General features: G+C 33.3%; 1 protein-coding gene across 1 annotated transcript; it reads left to right on the forward strand.

The window, feature by feature from the left end:
* Nucleotides 1-694: 694 nt before the first annotated feature.
* Nucleotides 695-13,072, forward strand: LOC128157771 (calcium-binding protein P-like). Its single transcript, XM_052820396.1, has 5 exons — nt 695-815; nt 1,331-1,418; nt 1,798-1,950; nt 6,557-6,814; nt 8,097-13,072. Exons 2-5 carry the CDS (start codon nt 1,340-1,342, stop codon nt 8,168-8,170), a joined length of 564 nt encoding a protein of 187 aa, XP_052676356.1. The 5' UTR covers nt 695-815; nt 1,331-1,339; the 3' UTR covers nt 8,171-13,072.
* The last annotated feature ends 907 nt before the right edge of the window (nt 13,073-13,979 follow it).

Consider the following 13,979-nt stretch of genomic DNA (forward strand, 5'->3'; position numbering starts at 1 on the left):
TAACATATTAGGAACATGACTCAAAGATATTTTATAAATAAGTGAAGAGTATTAAAATCCAAAGAAAACGTCTGTCGTCTGCATGTGATTCCTTTGATCGATACACATGTAAACATTACTAACAAAACCGTTGGGGTTACACGGAACAGCCGTCAAAATGACCTAGATCGTCTCTCTATAGAAGAAACGATCTGTAGAAATACTGGGCTGTTAGTAAAATAGAAATAAAGTTCTTGTTATCGTGAATGTTGCAGGATAACCTCCTCGGTCTCGAAATGTTGTTTGAAATACAAAAAGCCTCGGCTAACGCCTCGGCTTTTATATTTCAAAACAACATTTCTCGACCTCGGAGGTTATTCTGCAACATTCACGAAAACTCGTAATTTATTTCTTAAGTATATGCCCACAGACGGAAACGAACCAGGACACAAGAAAAACACCGTATCTTACAAAGCCATCGCGATCCCAGGGCCAGGTTGTCCCTTTTAAAAAATCGATCTTATTAATTTATTCCTTTGAACAAAACCTATGAAAATATCTAAGTTTTTTTTAGGGGCAGGCCGGTCTTACAGAATATCTAGGCCAAAAACCATGTAAAAATATACAAATTTACTGAGAAAATACTTTACTTTTTTGTGTGGGATAATGCATGTCGTGTGGAGTTAGCTGTTCGGGTTCGATATACTTGAAACATATACTAGTCACTGCGTAATGAGGGGAATCGCGTAATTTCCGGCATAAACAGGGATTTTCCAATTTGGTTTAAAATACATCGCTTTGATAAACAAGGAAGGATTACTTAAGAAAACAGATCTGTAAGTGTCTATGAAACCACTTTGATTATTGAATATCTCTTCCCGCCAAGATTGAATGAACTGACAAGCCGATGAAACGTGTATACATGACTGTAGAATAACAGAAACCAGTATAATAGCTATAATAGTCAATAGGGTCAAGTCTATGTATATACTAGTATACTACTTAGCTTTAGCATATGTAATTCAGAACTCATTAATTTTTTTTTAAATTTTGTTTCATTTTCTAGTCATTAGAAAATGTATTAGCACAGACATACATAACATTTTTTCAACAACAAAACACGTTAATGGCGGTGTTGCCAATCTCTGTTATTTATCAGTTTATGTCTCTGGTATTAGCTTTAACCAGAGACATAATTGTTATTTATGTCTCTGCTTTAACAATCTACAGATTAAACAGTAAAAGAAATATATTGAAAGTGTGTGGATTTTTCTTTAATACACTTTTCGGAAAGGTTTTTTCTTTTAAAAAATACAGTGAAGGAAATTAACATCATAATTATATCCTGTAGACTGCAAGCATGTGGCGGATCAAAGATCTACAACTATGTACTGTTTTGATTATCTTGTGGCTTGGGATTGCTTTCTGTGATTCAGATGGTAAGATTGAATTTGATTGACAGTGTTTTGAAAATTTAAGTAAATATTTATCAAATTTCACTTTTTAAAATGATTATGTTAATCTGTAAATAAGTAAATATGTAATATCAGTACTTATATGTATCATATGCTTATGCCAAAGTTTACAATTACATGTATTACAGTTATGATATATTTCAAAACCAACAGCAAATGCTTTCTTTAAATGGTTTAATTTTTACATAATTTATATACTGGCAGTATAAGCTTTTCAAATGTGAGGTTATGATCAGTAATGCAGTATTAAAGTATATGCATAAGAATTTAAGTCTTAGAAATATAACATTGTGATACATGTATTTATTACAACTGAAATTTTATCGATTTATCTCTCTTGCAGACTTTGATTCCAATCATTCCGATTTTGAAAGCAGTTACAATGTGGTAAGGAATGCCACCATGTCTATTGCGGCCATCATTGGAATCGTGGTCGGGCTGATCATCCTCGTCATAGTTGTCTCTATAGTCGTCGTCTGCTGTTGTTGTATGCGAAGTAAGTGATCCATGGATTTTGAGTTTGACTAATTTAAAAGTAATTTACATGTAATTATCCATCCTGATATTTACTCAATAAAGGTTCATTCTCTCTCAGCACACTCCTTTAGAAATTTGCTTCTGAATCAATATTCAAGAAAAATTTAACAAACTTGATTATGAAACAAAGAACTATATATGATATTAGTCAAATTTGGCCCCCATAATTCACTATTTTTAAAGTGATTCAGGTACATTAATTTGTTGTGTTATTTAATAAAAGAGTTGACATAAAATATGTTTTTCACCTATTTATTTGATTTTTATGCACTCACTGGCAGTATATGACGTCAGAAGTGACGCTATTTTCATAATTTAATCAAAATCAGTCAAAAATTGACATTTTTCTTATCTTTTTTCGAATGGGAAATATAGAGCGACTCTTTGAACAAGAACAAACTTTTTGTAAATTATAAATACTGGGGAGATACGTCTTTGTTGAAAATATTTTGTTTGTTCAAGCAGTCGCTCAATGTTTCCTTAAAGAAAAACTGCTTCAAAACAAGCCATTTTATGCCAAAAAAAATGAGATAATGGCGGGAAAAGGTAAACTTTATGATGTCATATTTTTAAATTGTGGGCACTAAAATCAAAATGAAAATTATGAAAAAAATTCAAATGTATATTTGTACAAATAAAGTAAAGAATTACAGTAAAATGACAATGTTCATTTTAGGGGGCCATTTTAGGCTCAAACCGTATATAGTCCTTTATAATTCATCATCACCATCAATACTTTTCTAAAGAATTTTCCAAACATAAAGACACCTGAAATACATATATAACTAAATTTTACACCCTGGCATTGAGTTCAAAATAAACATGTTTGACTGATTTACAAATGTTATACAAATGTACATGATTAATAATAAAATTTATAAATTTGCATACTCAAAACTTTAGTAAAAAATGATATGTTTTAAGTTTTTAGCTCACCTGAGCTGAAAGCTCAAGTGAGCTATTCTGATCACATTTTGTCTGTCGTCTGTCTGTCTGTCTGTCCGTCTGTCCGTCCATCCGTCTGTCTGTAAACTTTTCACATTTTCAACATCTTCTCAAGAACCACTGGGCCAATTTCAACCAAATTTGGCACAAAGCATCCTTAGCCTAAGGGGATTAAAATTTGTGAAAATTAAGGATTACGCCCTTTTGCAAAGGGAGATAATTAGGAATTTATGAAAATTTTCGAGAAATTTTCAAAAATCTTCTTCTCATGAACCATATAACCAGGAAAGCTGAAACTTGTGTGGAAGCATCATCAGGTAGTGTAGATTCTAATTTGTGAAAATCATGACCCCCGGGGGTAGGGTGGGGCCACAATGGGGGGCTCAAAATTTAACATAGGAATATACAGAGTAAATCTTTAAAAATCTTCTTCTCATACACCATAAGACCAGGAAAGCTGAAACTTGTGTGGAAGCATCCTAAGGTAGTGTAGATTCTAATTTGTGAAAATCATGACCCCCGAGGGTAGGGTGGGGCCACAATGGGGGGTCAAAGTTTTACATAGGAATATATAGAGTAAATCTTTAAAAATCTTCTTCTCATGAACCATAAGACCAGGAAAGCTGAAACTTGTGTGGAAGCATTCTCAGGTAGTGTAGATTCTAATTTGTGAAAATCATGACCCCCAGGGGTAGGGTGGGGCCACAATTGGGGATCGAAATTTAACATAGGAATATATAGAGTAAATCTTTAAAAATCTTCTTCTCATGAACCATAAGACCAGGAAAGCTGAAACTTGTGTGGAAGCATCCTCAGGTAGTGTAGATTCATAGTTGTGAAAATCATGACCCCTGAGGGTAGGGTGGGGCCATAATGGGTGGTCGAAGTTTTACATAGGAATATATAGAGTAAATCTTTAAAAATCTTCTCCTCATGAACCATAAAACCAGGAAAGCTGAAACTTGTGTGGAAGCATTATCAGGTAGTGTAGATTCTAATTTGTGAAAATCATGACCCCCGGGGGTAGGGTGGGGCCACAATTGGGGGTCAAAATTTAACATAGGAATATACAGAGTAAATCTTTAAAAATCTTCTTCTCATGAACCATAAGATCAGGAAAGCTGAAACTTGTGTGGAAGCACCCTCAGGTAGTGTAGATTCATAGTTGTGAAAATCATGACCCCTGAGGGTAGGGTGGGGCCTTAATGGGTGGTCAAAGTTTTACATAGGAATATATAGAGTAAATCTTTAAAAATCTTCTCCTCATGAACCATAAGACCAGGAAAGCTGAAACTTGTGTGGAAGCAGCCTCAGGGAGTGTAGATTCTAATTTGTGAAAATCATGACCCCCGGGGGTAGGGTGGGGCCACAATTGGGGGTCAAAATTTAACATAGGAATATACAGAGTAAATCTTTAAAAATCTTCTTCTCATGAACCATATGACCAGGAAAGCTGAAACCTGTGTGGAAGCATCCTCAGGTAGTGTAGATTCATAGTTGTGAAAATCATGACCCCTGAGGGTAGGGTGGGGCCTTAATGGGTGGTCAAAGTTTTACATAGGAATATATAGAGTAAATCTTTAAAAATCTTCTTCTCAGAAACTAATCAGCCAGAAAAGCTGAAACTTGTGTGGCAGCATCCTCAGGTAGTGTAGATTCAAAGTTGTGAAAATCATGATCCCCGGGGGTAGGGTGGGGCCACAATATGGAGGTGAAATTTTACATAGGAATATACAGAGTAAATCTTTAAAAATCTTCTTCTCAGAAACTAATCAGCCAGGAAAGCTGAAACTTGTGTGGAAGCATCCTCAGTTAGTGTAAATTCATAGTTGTGAAAATCATGATCCCCAGGGGTAGGGTGGGGCCACAATGGGGGTCGAAGTTTTACATAGGAATATATATAGTAAATCTTTAAAAATCTTCGTCTCAGAAACCAATCAGCCAGTAAAGCTGACACTTGTGTGGAAGCATTATCAGGTAGTGTAGATTCATAGTTGTGAAAATCATTACCCCCGAGGGTAGGGTGGGGCCACAATGGAAGGTCAAAGTTTTACATAGGAATATATAGAGTAAATCTTTAAAAATCTTCTTCTCAGAAACTAATCAGCCAGGAAAGCTTAAACTTGTGTGGAAGCATCCTCAGGTAGTGTAAATTCAAAGTTGTGAAAATCATGATCCCCAGGGGTAGGGTGGGGCCAAAATGGGGGGGTCAAAGTTTAACAAAGGAATATATATGGTAAATCTTTAAAAATCTTCTTCTCAGAAACTAATCAGCCAGATGATTCTTTATAATTGTTAAAACTTTGGCCTCAGGACAATTCTTTGGCCTCACAAGAAGGTTCAGAGTTTATGTACGTTTATATCCATTATATAAACAATTGTTAAGGATCTTTTTGAGAACTGCAATACTCAACATATGATATGACTATAAAATCATCCTGTTAGAAAAGATGATTATAAACATAAGAATATCCAGGGGAAAAATGGATTTTATTTATACAGGATCAACATGTATTATTGTACATTGTCCAGATAGTTTGTATTATGACTCCATTAAGCTGATTTTATCATACCTATTGTTCCTCAGGTGAGCGATGTGGCCCATGGGCCTCTTGTAAACACTTATGCTTTTTTTCCTATCATTATATTGTAATATTCTCATTAGTCACCAGTGTTGTTTTCTAAATCGAACAGTTCAGTTCAGTTCAGTTTATTTCACTCAACACCATATAATGGTACAAGAGGTACATAAGAAGAACAAACATATTTACATATATACAATATAGTTGTAAAGTTCATGAAAGTAAGTGGGGTGCACGAACAGTATGATTAATTTTTGAAATAAAGAAACACAATTTTCTTAATGTGATATAATCGACTGAAGACATGATTTCATAGAACTTTTTAGTGTTAGGAGAAGAACAGTAATATGTATCTAAAAACTGACTTCGTAATTTACTTAATGCCTTGCATTCTAATATAACATGAAATTCATCATCAATTTTGTTACAATTACACAAATTACAATAACGTTTACTTTTTCAACAATACCCCACCTTCCTATTTCAACAGGAAGATGATGATTCGTAGTTCTAAACTTAACTAATATTTTTCTTAATTTACTGGGTAACAAGAGTAAGTAGCGTTCACATTCAAAATTTGTTTTATAAATTCTATATATAACACCCTTAGTCGATTCCTGAATATCGTTACGCCATTTTTGTAAAAATTGATCTCTTAACCTTTGGTTAATAGTTGTCTTAATCCAACTGGAGTTATAATGGTACGATTAATGATCACACCATAAATGTGAAACCCCGCATTTATCTAAAACATTTTTTAAAGAGCATAGCCATGGATTTAATATTTGTCCCTTATCAAATAGAATACGTACATACATATATATGATTTTGCTTAACTTGTTTTCACTGCTATTGATAATGTTGGCTCAGAATGAAATCAATCTAGTAAAAATGGTTATATACAGAGGAAATCGTCCAGTTTCACCATATACCATGTAACAGGGATGTGCTATAAAGTTAACAATTTAGAAATGCTAGTGTTTACATCCTCTCATAATAGTTCATATGATTTAATTTAACTCTATTCTTTTTAAACAGGGCAAAGGTCAGCTGGTCAGGTGTACAGACAACCAGCCAATCAGATGATTATCACCACAGGAACACAACAGTCCTATCCAAACCAGTATCCTCCTCAGCAACCTTATACACAGTACCCCACAGCTCAAAACCAGTACCCTTACCAAGGGTATGTTCAGCACCCACCCCCTGTACAAGGAGGGTATTCCCCAGTACAGCAAGCACCACCAATGACCGGGTCAGGGTACCCCCCTCAGGAGAACAAGGCAGCACCCTCAGGTATGTGTTCAGTAGTCAAAGGCAGCAGGGTGGGTTTTTTTTTTTAGGTGAAAATTCTAATAAGCACATACAGTCAAAACTGCCGTAGTGGTCACCCCTATTAAGCAGTCACCTTTCGTATGCGGTCATTTTATTTCCTCCCGATGAAAAATCCTATATAATCGCCCTCTAAAGAGCGGTCACCTGTCTAACGCAGTCAGCGGTCATCGTATTTTGATCAGAAACTGTACAATTGACTTGCTAGCCTGGTTCCCAAGGCCTTCCGATTGTGCTTCTGTGCTTCCACAATCGGAAGGCCTCGGGAACCAGGCTATCGACTTGCATTAGGCGGCCATTTTGGCCGGTCACATGATTTACACCCGGGGATTTTAAACATGGCTTCCGAATGTCGGGTGATAAACGTAAACAATAACTATACGCTTGAGGCGAGAGAAACCATATTAATCGATGTATTTATAATACATAATTGGCAGATCAGATACGAATTGGAATCAAGTGAATTGTTTAAACATGTATTAACAATGTTTGTTTAATAAACATGAATGAAATAGGTGTCAAAAATGTCCGCGGCGAGGCAAGAGAAAATTGCTTGATTTCATGATAATCTAGATTGAAGTTCAGATAGGTTCGGTTAAAAACTTAATTGTTGATTTGTGTTAAAAGTGTTTGTTTTCTATGTATACGGTACTCATGAAGATAGTAAGTGTTATAATTGTGAAAATGTTACCGACAAGGTTTTACCACATAGTGACTTTTTTCTATAATTTTATTGTTATGTTATTTGTACTTATTTCTAAATATAATAGATACTATAAAAAACATTTAATCACTTATACTTTATCTATCATTTTGATACATTATTGTGGTAATTATTTTAATAAGATATTTAATGTTGGCAAATTCACAAGTCTCTATTCAAAGGTCACCTCTGTTAAGAGGTCACTTTGGGTGCCTCCCACAGGTGACTGCTTAATACAAGTTTGACTGTACATTGTATTTTCATCTCCTGATTAAGGGGGTACATATGCTTTACAAATAAAAATGTACAACTTCACTAAATTCAAAAAAAAAAAAAAAATGTCAAGTATAGAATACTTAAATACATGTATATGATACATGAACAAACACATGTAAACAAATTGAGCCTGTCAATAAAAATAAAAGTTTGTACATGCTATTGGTTTTTCAGTGTTTGTATGCATTTCATATTTGTTTGTAACTAGTCTAAGTAACTGGTGCATGCACTTAATATTTTTTCAATGTATGTTTTGCTGTTTTGTAGCCCCTCCCCCAGATGATGGTTACCCACCCTATCCCACAAACCCCCAACAACCCCCACCCTACCCAGGGAACTGAAAGCAAGGCCAGAGGAAATATATCTTTTCTGGATAGAAATCTATAGATAAATTGTGATATGACTAAAGTTGAATCCCAATTTTGTTATTACACATGTATAAGTATGTTGTCACTTTTATTTGGTTTTTAGCTCACCTGAGCCAAAGGCTCAAGTGAGCTTTTCTGATCACAATTTGTCCGTTGTCTGTCGTTGTCGTTGTCGTCGTCGTCGTTAACTTTTCACATTTTCATCTTCTTCTCAAGAACCACTGGGCAGGTTTCAACCAAATTTGGCACAAAGCACCACTAGGTGAAGGGGATTCAAGTTTGATCAAATGAAGTGCCATGCCCTCTTTAAAGGGGAGATAATTGAGAATTATTGAAAATTTGTTGGTATTTTTCAAAAATCTTCTCAAAAATTATTTGGCCTGAAAAGCTTAAACTTGTGTGGAGGCATCATCAGGTAGTGTAGATTCAAGTTTGTTCAAATCATGGTCCCCGGGGGTAGGGAGGGGCCACAAGAGGGGGATCAAGTTTTTCATAGGAATATATAGAGAAGAGCTTTAAAAATCTTCTTCTCAAAAACTATCAGGCCAGAAAATCTCAAATCAAAATGGAAGCATCCTCAGGTAGTGTAGATTCAAGTTTGTTCAAATCATGGTCCCCGGGGTTAGGGTGGGGCCACAATTGTGGGATCAAGTTTTAAATAGGAATATATAGAGAAAATCTTAAAAAATCTTCTTCTCAAAAATTATTAGGCCAGAAAAGCTCAACTTTGAGTGGATGTATCCTCAGGAAGTGGAGAATCAAGTTTGTTCAAATCATGATCCCCGGGGTAGGATGGGGCCACAATTGGAGGATCAAGTTTTACATAGGAATATATACAGAAAATCTTTAAAAATCTTCTTCTCAAAAACTATAAGGCCAGGAAAGCTCAACTTTGAGTGGAAGCATCCTCAGATAGTGTAGATGCAAGTTTGTTCAAATCATGGTCCCCGGCAGTAGGGTGGGGCCACAATAGGGGGATCATGTTTTACATAGGAATATATAGAGAAAATCTTTGAAAATCTTCTTCTCAAAAACTATAAGGCCTGAAAAGCTCAAATTAAAATGGAAGCATCCTCAGGTAGTGTAGATTCAAGTTTTTTCAAATCATGATCCCCGGGGGTAGGATGGGGCCACAATTGGGGGATCAAGTTTTACATAGGAATATATACAGAAAATCTTTAAAAAAAAATCTTTTAAAAACTTTTTGGCCAAGAAAGCTCAAATTGGCGTGTAACCATCCTCAGATAATGTAGATTAAAGTTTGTTCAAATCATGGTCCCTGGGGTAGGGCGGGGCCACAATGGGGGATAAATTTTTATATATGTATAGAGAAAAAGTCTTCTTCTCAAAACTATTAGGCCAGGAAAGCCCAAATTTGAGTGGAGGATCCCCAGATCATAAAGATTCAAGTTTGTTTATTAATAGTCCAGGGGTAGGGTGAGGCCACAATGGGGGATGAATTTTTACTTAGGAATATATAGAGAAAATCTTTAAAAATCTTCTTTTTAAAGACTATTTGGCCAGAAAAGCTTAAGCTTATGTATAGAGGCATCCACAGGTAGTGTAAATTCAAGTTTGCAAAATCACAGTCCCTAGTGGTAGGGCGGGACCGTGATGGCGATTTGAATTTTTACATAGGAATATATAGAGAAAATCTTTAAAAATATTCTGGTAAAGTTTTCGGTCCAAAACTCAGTACTTAGTGTGAAAGCACAGGTTATGCAGATTTAAGTTTGATGAAACCATGATTCCCTAGAGAAAAGTGGGGCCACGAAATGGGGAGGGGGGGGGTATATAGGAATAGAGAAAAATCTTCTTACAGGTACAACAACAAAAGGGGCTTGGTATTTACCAAAAAGCAAGATCTACTGTATTCAGTTGTCAAGATATCTTGATACTGCAATGCTAATTTGATCAGAATTAAGGCAATTGTTGCTCAAGTGAGCGATTTGGCCCCTGGGCCTCTTGTTTTTTCATGTACTATGATGTTTGGGATAAAATACTCTTTATTGTTAATAAATTCTTTTTAGTACAATACAGACTCAATTAAGGTATTAAATGTAGTTTTTGCTTTTTTATGTAATGTGAATTTATTTATTTTGCCAGAGTAGAGGCTCAATTATAAGAATTTTTTTATTATAGGGTTGCTTTTTTATATGATTTTATATTTTACTTTTAATATGTCACCAAAATTTACAAGTTTATGTTAATACTAAAGCATCCGCATCAATATTTGTGTTACTTGACATGTATTTTGCCTAGATATGTACAGCTACTTGATTTATTCTCTGAACTCTTTTATGCTTTTTTTCCCCAAGAACTTTTTTTATTTATTTTTTTTATTGAACATGTTCTTTTTTTTTTTTTTTTTTTTTTTTTTTGCAAATGATCAAAATATTGTATATTATTTTGCCTATACTCTTTCAAACCTACATTATTGTTTTGTTCCATCACATTATTTTTCAGGTGAAAATTCTCACTGCTCTTCATTCAAATCATGTTAAACTTTGTTGAAGACAATTTGTTGCCATATTACATGAGCATATTTTGTAGAAAGCATGCATTAGATGTATATTCTTATTTTACTTTTATGAGTGAGTGATTATATATTATCTTGAATTATACATGTGTCTTGGAACATTCTCGATATAAAAATTTTTATATAAAAAAAAACGTGTCTTGCTGAAGAGGTGCACGAAACTGTATAGATTGAACTACTAGTCAACTAGATAAGATGAAGTTTTAATGAAGTCATCTTTGATCTTGGAATATGTAATTTTGTTTTTGTTAATTTTACACAAACTGTGTTTAATTATTGATTACTTGATGTGAATGCTTCAAAAATTTTAATTTTAATGTTTTATTATACCTATTTTTATTGCAACAAATTTACTTGATTATCAATGTGATACTCAGTTATTTCATTAAATTTTTGTAATCTGGATGAGTCAAAAGAATGAATATAATTATGTTCCAAACATTAATTATGAAAAGCCATAAGTCATTCAGTTGAATTGTTTTTCTGTATAAACTACAGAGTACTGTACACATAATGTACGATATTTGTCTGTGTAATCTATAAATTGTTTCTGACAGACTATGCAGCTTTCATTTTTGATCCAACACAAGTAATTTTTCGTAACTTTGCAGTTATGTGATATACCTTTTGTTAAAGCATTATATCCATCATAATGATAATGTTTATAATAATTTTATTAAGGGCCACAATGGAAATGTGGATTATTTGAAAATTTGTCATATCTTTGAATCAAGTTACAGCTGCATGTAATTTGTTTGTTTTAAAATGTAGTATACAATGATATATTTTGATATACATGTATGAGTATATTTTTTCATTTTTGCACAAAGGAGATGAAAGCTTTTTAGCATTAATTTTTGGATCACTTTTCGTTTGGTGTTGGTCTGTTTACTTTTTAAATTTTGACTTATCATCTGACTGACTGTCTGTGAGATTTTTTATTGAATTTTCAACTACTTGTCCAGGGCAAGATTCAACGAAACATGTCACAAAGCATCCATAGGGCAAATATCTAAACTTTTTACATATTTTTTATCAACTTCTTCTCTAGAGCCAATTTTTAAACAATTTTTTCACATTGAAAGTATTTCTGGGCATGGGAAAAGCTTGTGAATTTTTTAATAAAGAGCCAGAGATCCACATCAAAGAATTACATTTTTATATTATGACCTCGGGGACACAAAGAAAATACTTTAATAGTATGAAACTAAGCCTATGTTTATGATTTTTATGCATGCATGCTATACCGTACATGTTTATTAATAGTATGTCGAAAACAATTCCTATATTAATATGTTTTTTTTTCCTTAAGTCAAATTGTCAATAATTGAATAGAAAGCAGACTGATTTGCAGATGAATAAAAAAAAATTTGCTTGAATTTTTTTTTTATAAATAATATTAAATATTAAACAGAAAGAACTATATATGATAAGAGTTAAATTTGGCCCCCATAATTCGCCATTTTTTAAGTGTTTCGGGTACAATAAAATGTTAACTAATTTTTTAGAAGAGTTGATATAAAATATATTTTTCATCTATTTATTTGATTTATTTGCACTCACTGGCAGTATATGACGTCAGAAGTGACGCCATTTCTATAATTCAATCAAAATCAGCCAAAAATTGACATATCTTTTTACGAATGGGAAATATAGAGCGCATGCTTGAACAAGGAACATTTTTTTGTCACTTATTAGTCATGTCTAGATACATCTCTGATTAAAATATTTTATTTGTTCAAGAATGCGCTTTATCTTTTCAGAAGGAAACACTGCTTGAAAACAAGCTGTTTTACGCTAAAAATGCAAAAATGGCGGGAAAAGGTTGTCTATACAATGTCATATTTCTAAATTGTGGGCACTTGAACAAAAATGAATATCATGTAAACACATCACATGCATATCTGTACTAAGAAAACAAAGAATGATAGTAAAATGATGATGTTTATTTTAGGGGGCCATTTTAGGCTCTTATCATATATAGTCCTTTAGAGAAGTTATTCTATTATATTGTATCAAATATAGTTAGAAGCTATTTGCAATATTCATTTTTTCGGGTAAAAAGACATTGTTGCACAGGTGATCCAAGTGGCCAATGTATGTGTTTCTTGTTTTACAAAAGTTGTATCAATAGCACATGTGAAATGGATGCAGAGTCATCAGATTTTGTATTTCGTTTTTCTATTACCGATGATAAATGCAACAATTCATTTGCAGTATATGTATAATAAAATATTTAATGCATGTTTAAATCTACATTATTATTCTTTATTTGTTCACTTTTAACATGTTTAGCGATTCTTCTTCTTTTGATAAACCAAGGGTTATTTATTGGTTTTGAATCTTTTTTCAACAATTATACACAAATATATACATTTGCAAATGTGTTTCCTTACAATGTATATGAACCTTCGTGCATCACATAATTGGATCACGTGACCAACAAAGTTCATATCCCGGTGAACGTTTTAACTTACTTTTTTTTTTTAGTTCAACTGAGCTGAAAGCTCAAGTGAGCTATTCTTATCACATTTTGTCCATCGTCCGTTTGTCTGTCCGTCTGTTAACTTTTTACATTTTGAACTTCTTCTCTAAAAACCCGTGGCCAATTTCTACCAAATTTGGCACAAAGCATTTTTATGGGAAGGCAACTATAAATTGTAGAAATGAAAGACCAATCTTTATTCAAAGCGGAGAAAACCTCTAAATTGTAGAAAAAGGGGGGGGGGGTGCATTTTTAAAAATCTTCTTCTCAAGAACTACTGAGTCAAATTCAACGTTATTTAGAATAAATAATCCTTATGGAATGGAAAATATAAATTGCAAAAATCATAAGCTAATTCTATTTCAGATTTGAGTTATTACGAAAATAATAATAAAGAAAATGCTTGTTTCAATCAGTTTATAGCTTCGGGTTCGGTATTCCTAACGGAGTCAAGTGAAGTCGTACCCAATCAGACTCGTATCCGAACAGACTAATAATCCATTGGTCCGGTCGTAAACAATGATACTTGAATTGTAAATGACTAAAAGATTATTTGTTAATCAAAGGTTTTAATATAATTACAATAATTAAGAAAATATGAGATACATGAATGTAAATTATTGATAATATAATGTCATCTCCTATAAGTTTGCCAAAGAGGTCCCTTTCGTATATTAACGTTTGATAAAAAAATTTTGTTAACATGCAATCTTTAAAAAAAAAAAACAATTAATTAGCTTGACAAATTTATAAATTCT

The sequence above is a fragment of the Crassostrea angulata genome, chromosome 8 (assembly GCF_025612915.1).
Source record: "Crassostrea angulata isolate pt1a10 chromosome 8, ASM2561291v2, whole genome shotgun sequence".
NCBI lineage: Eukaryota > Metazoa > Mollusca > Bivalvia > Ostreida > Ostreidae > Magallana > Magallana angulata.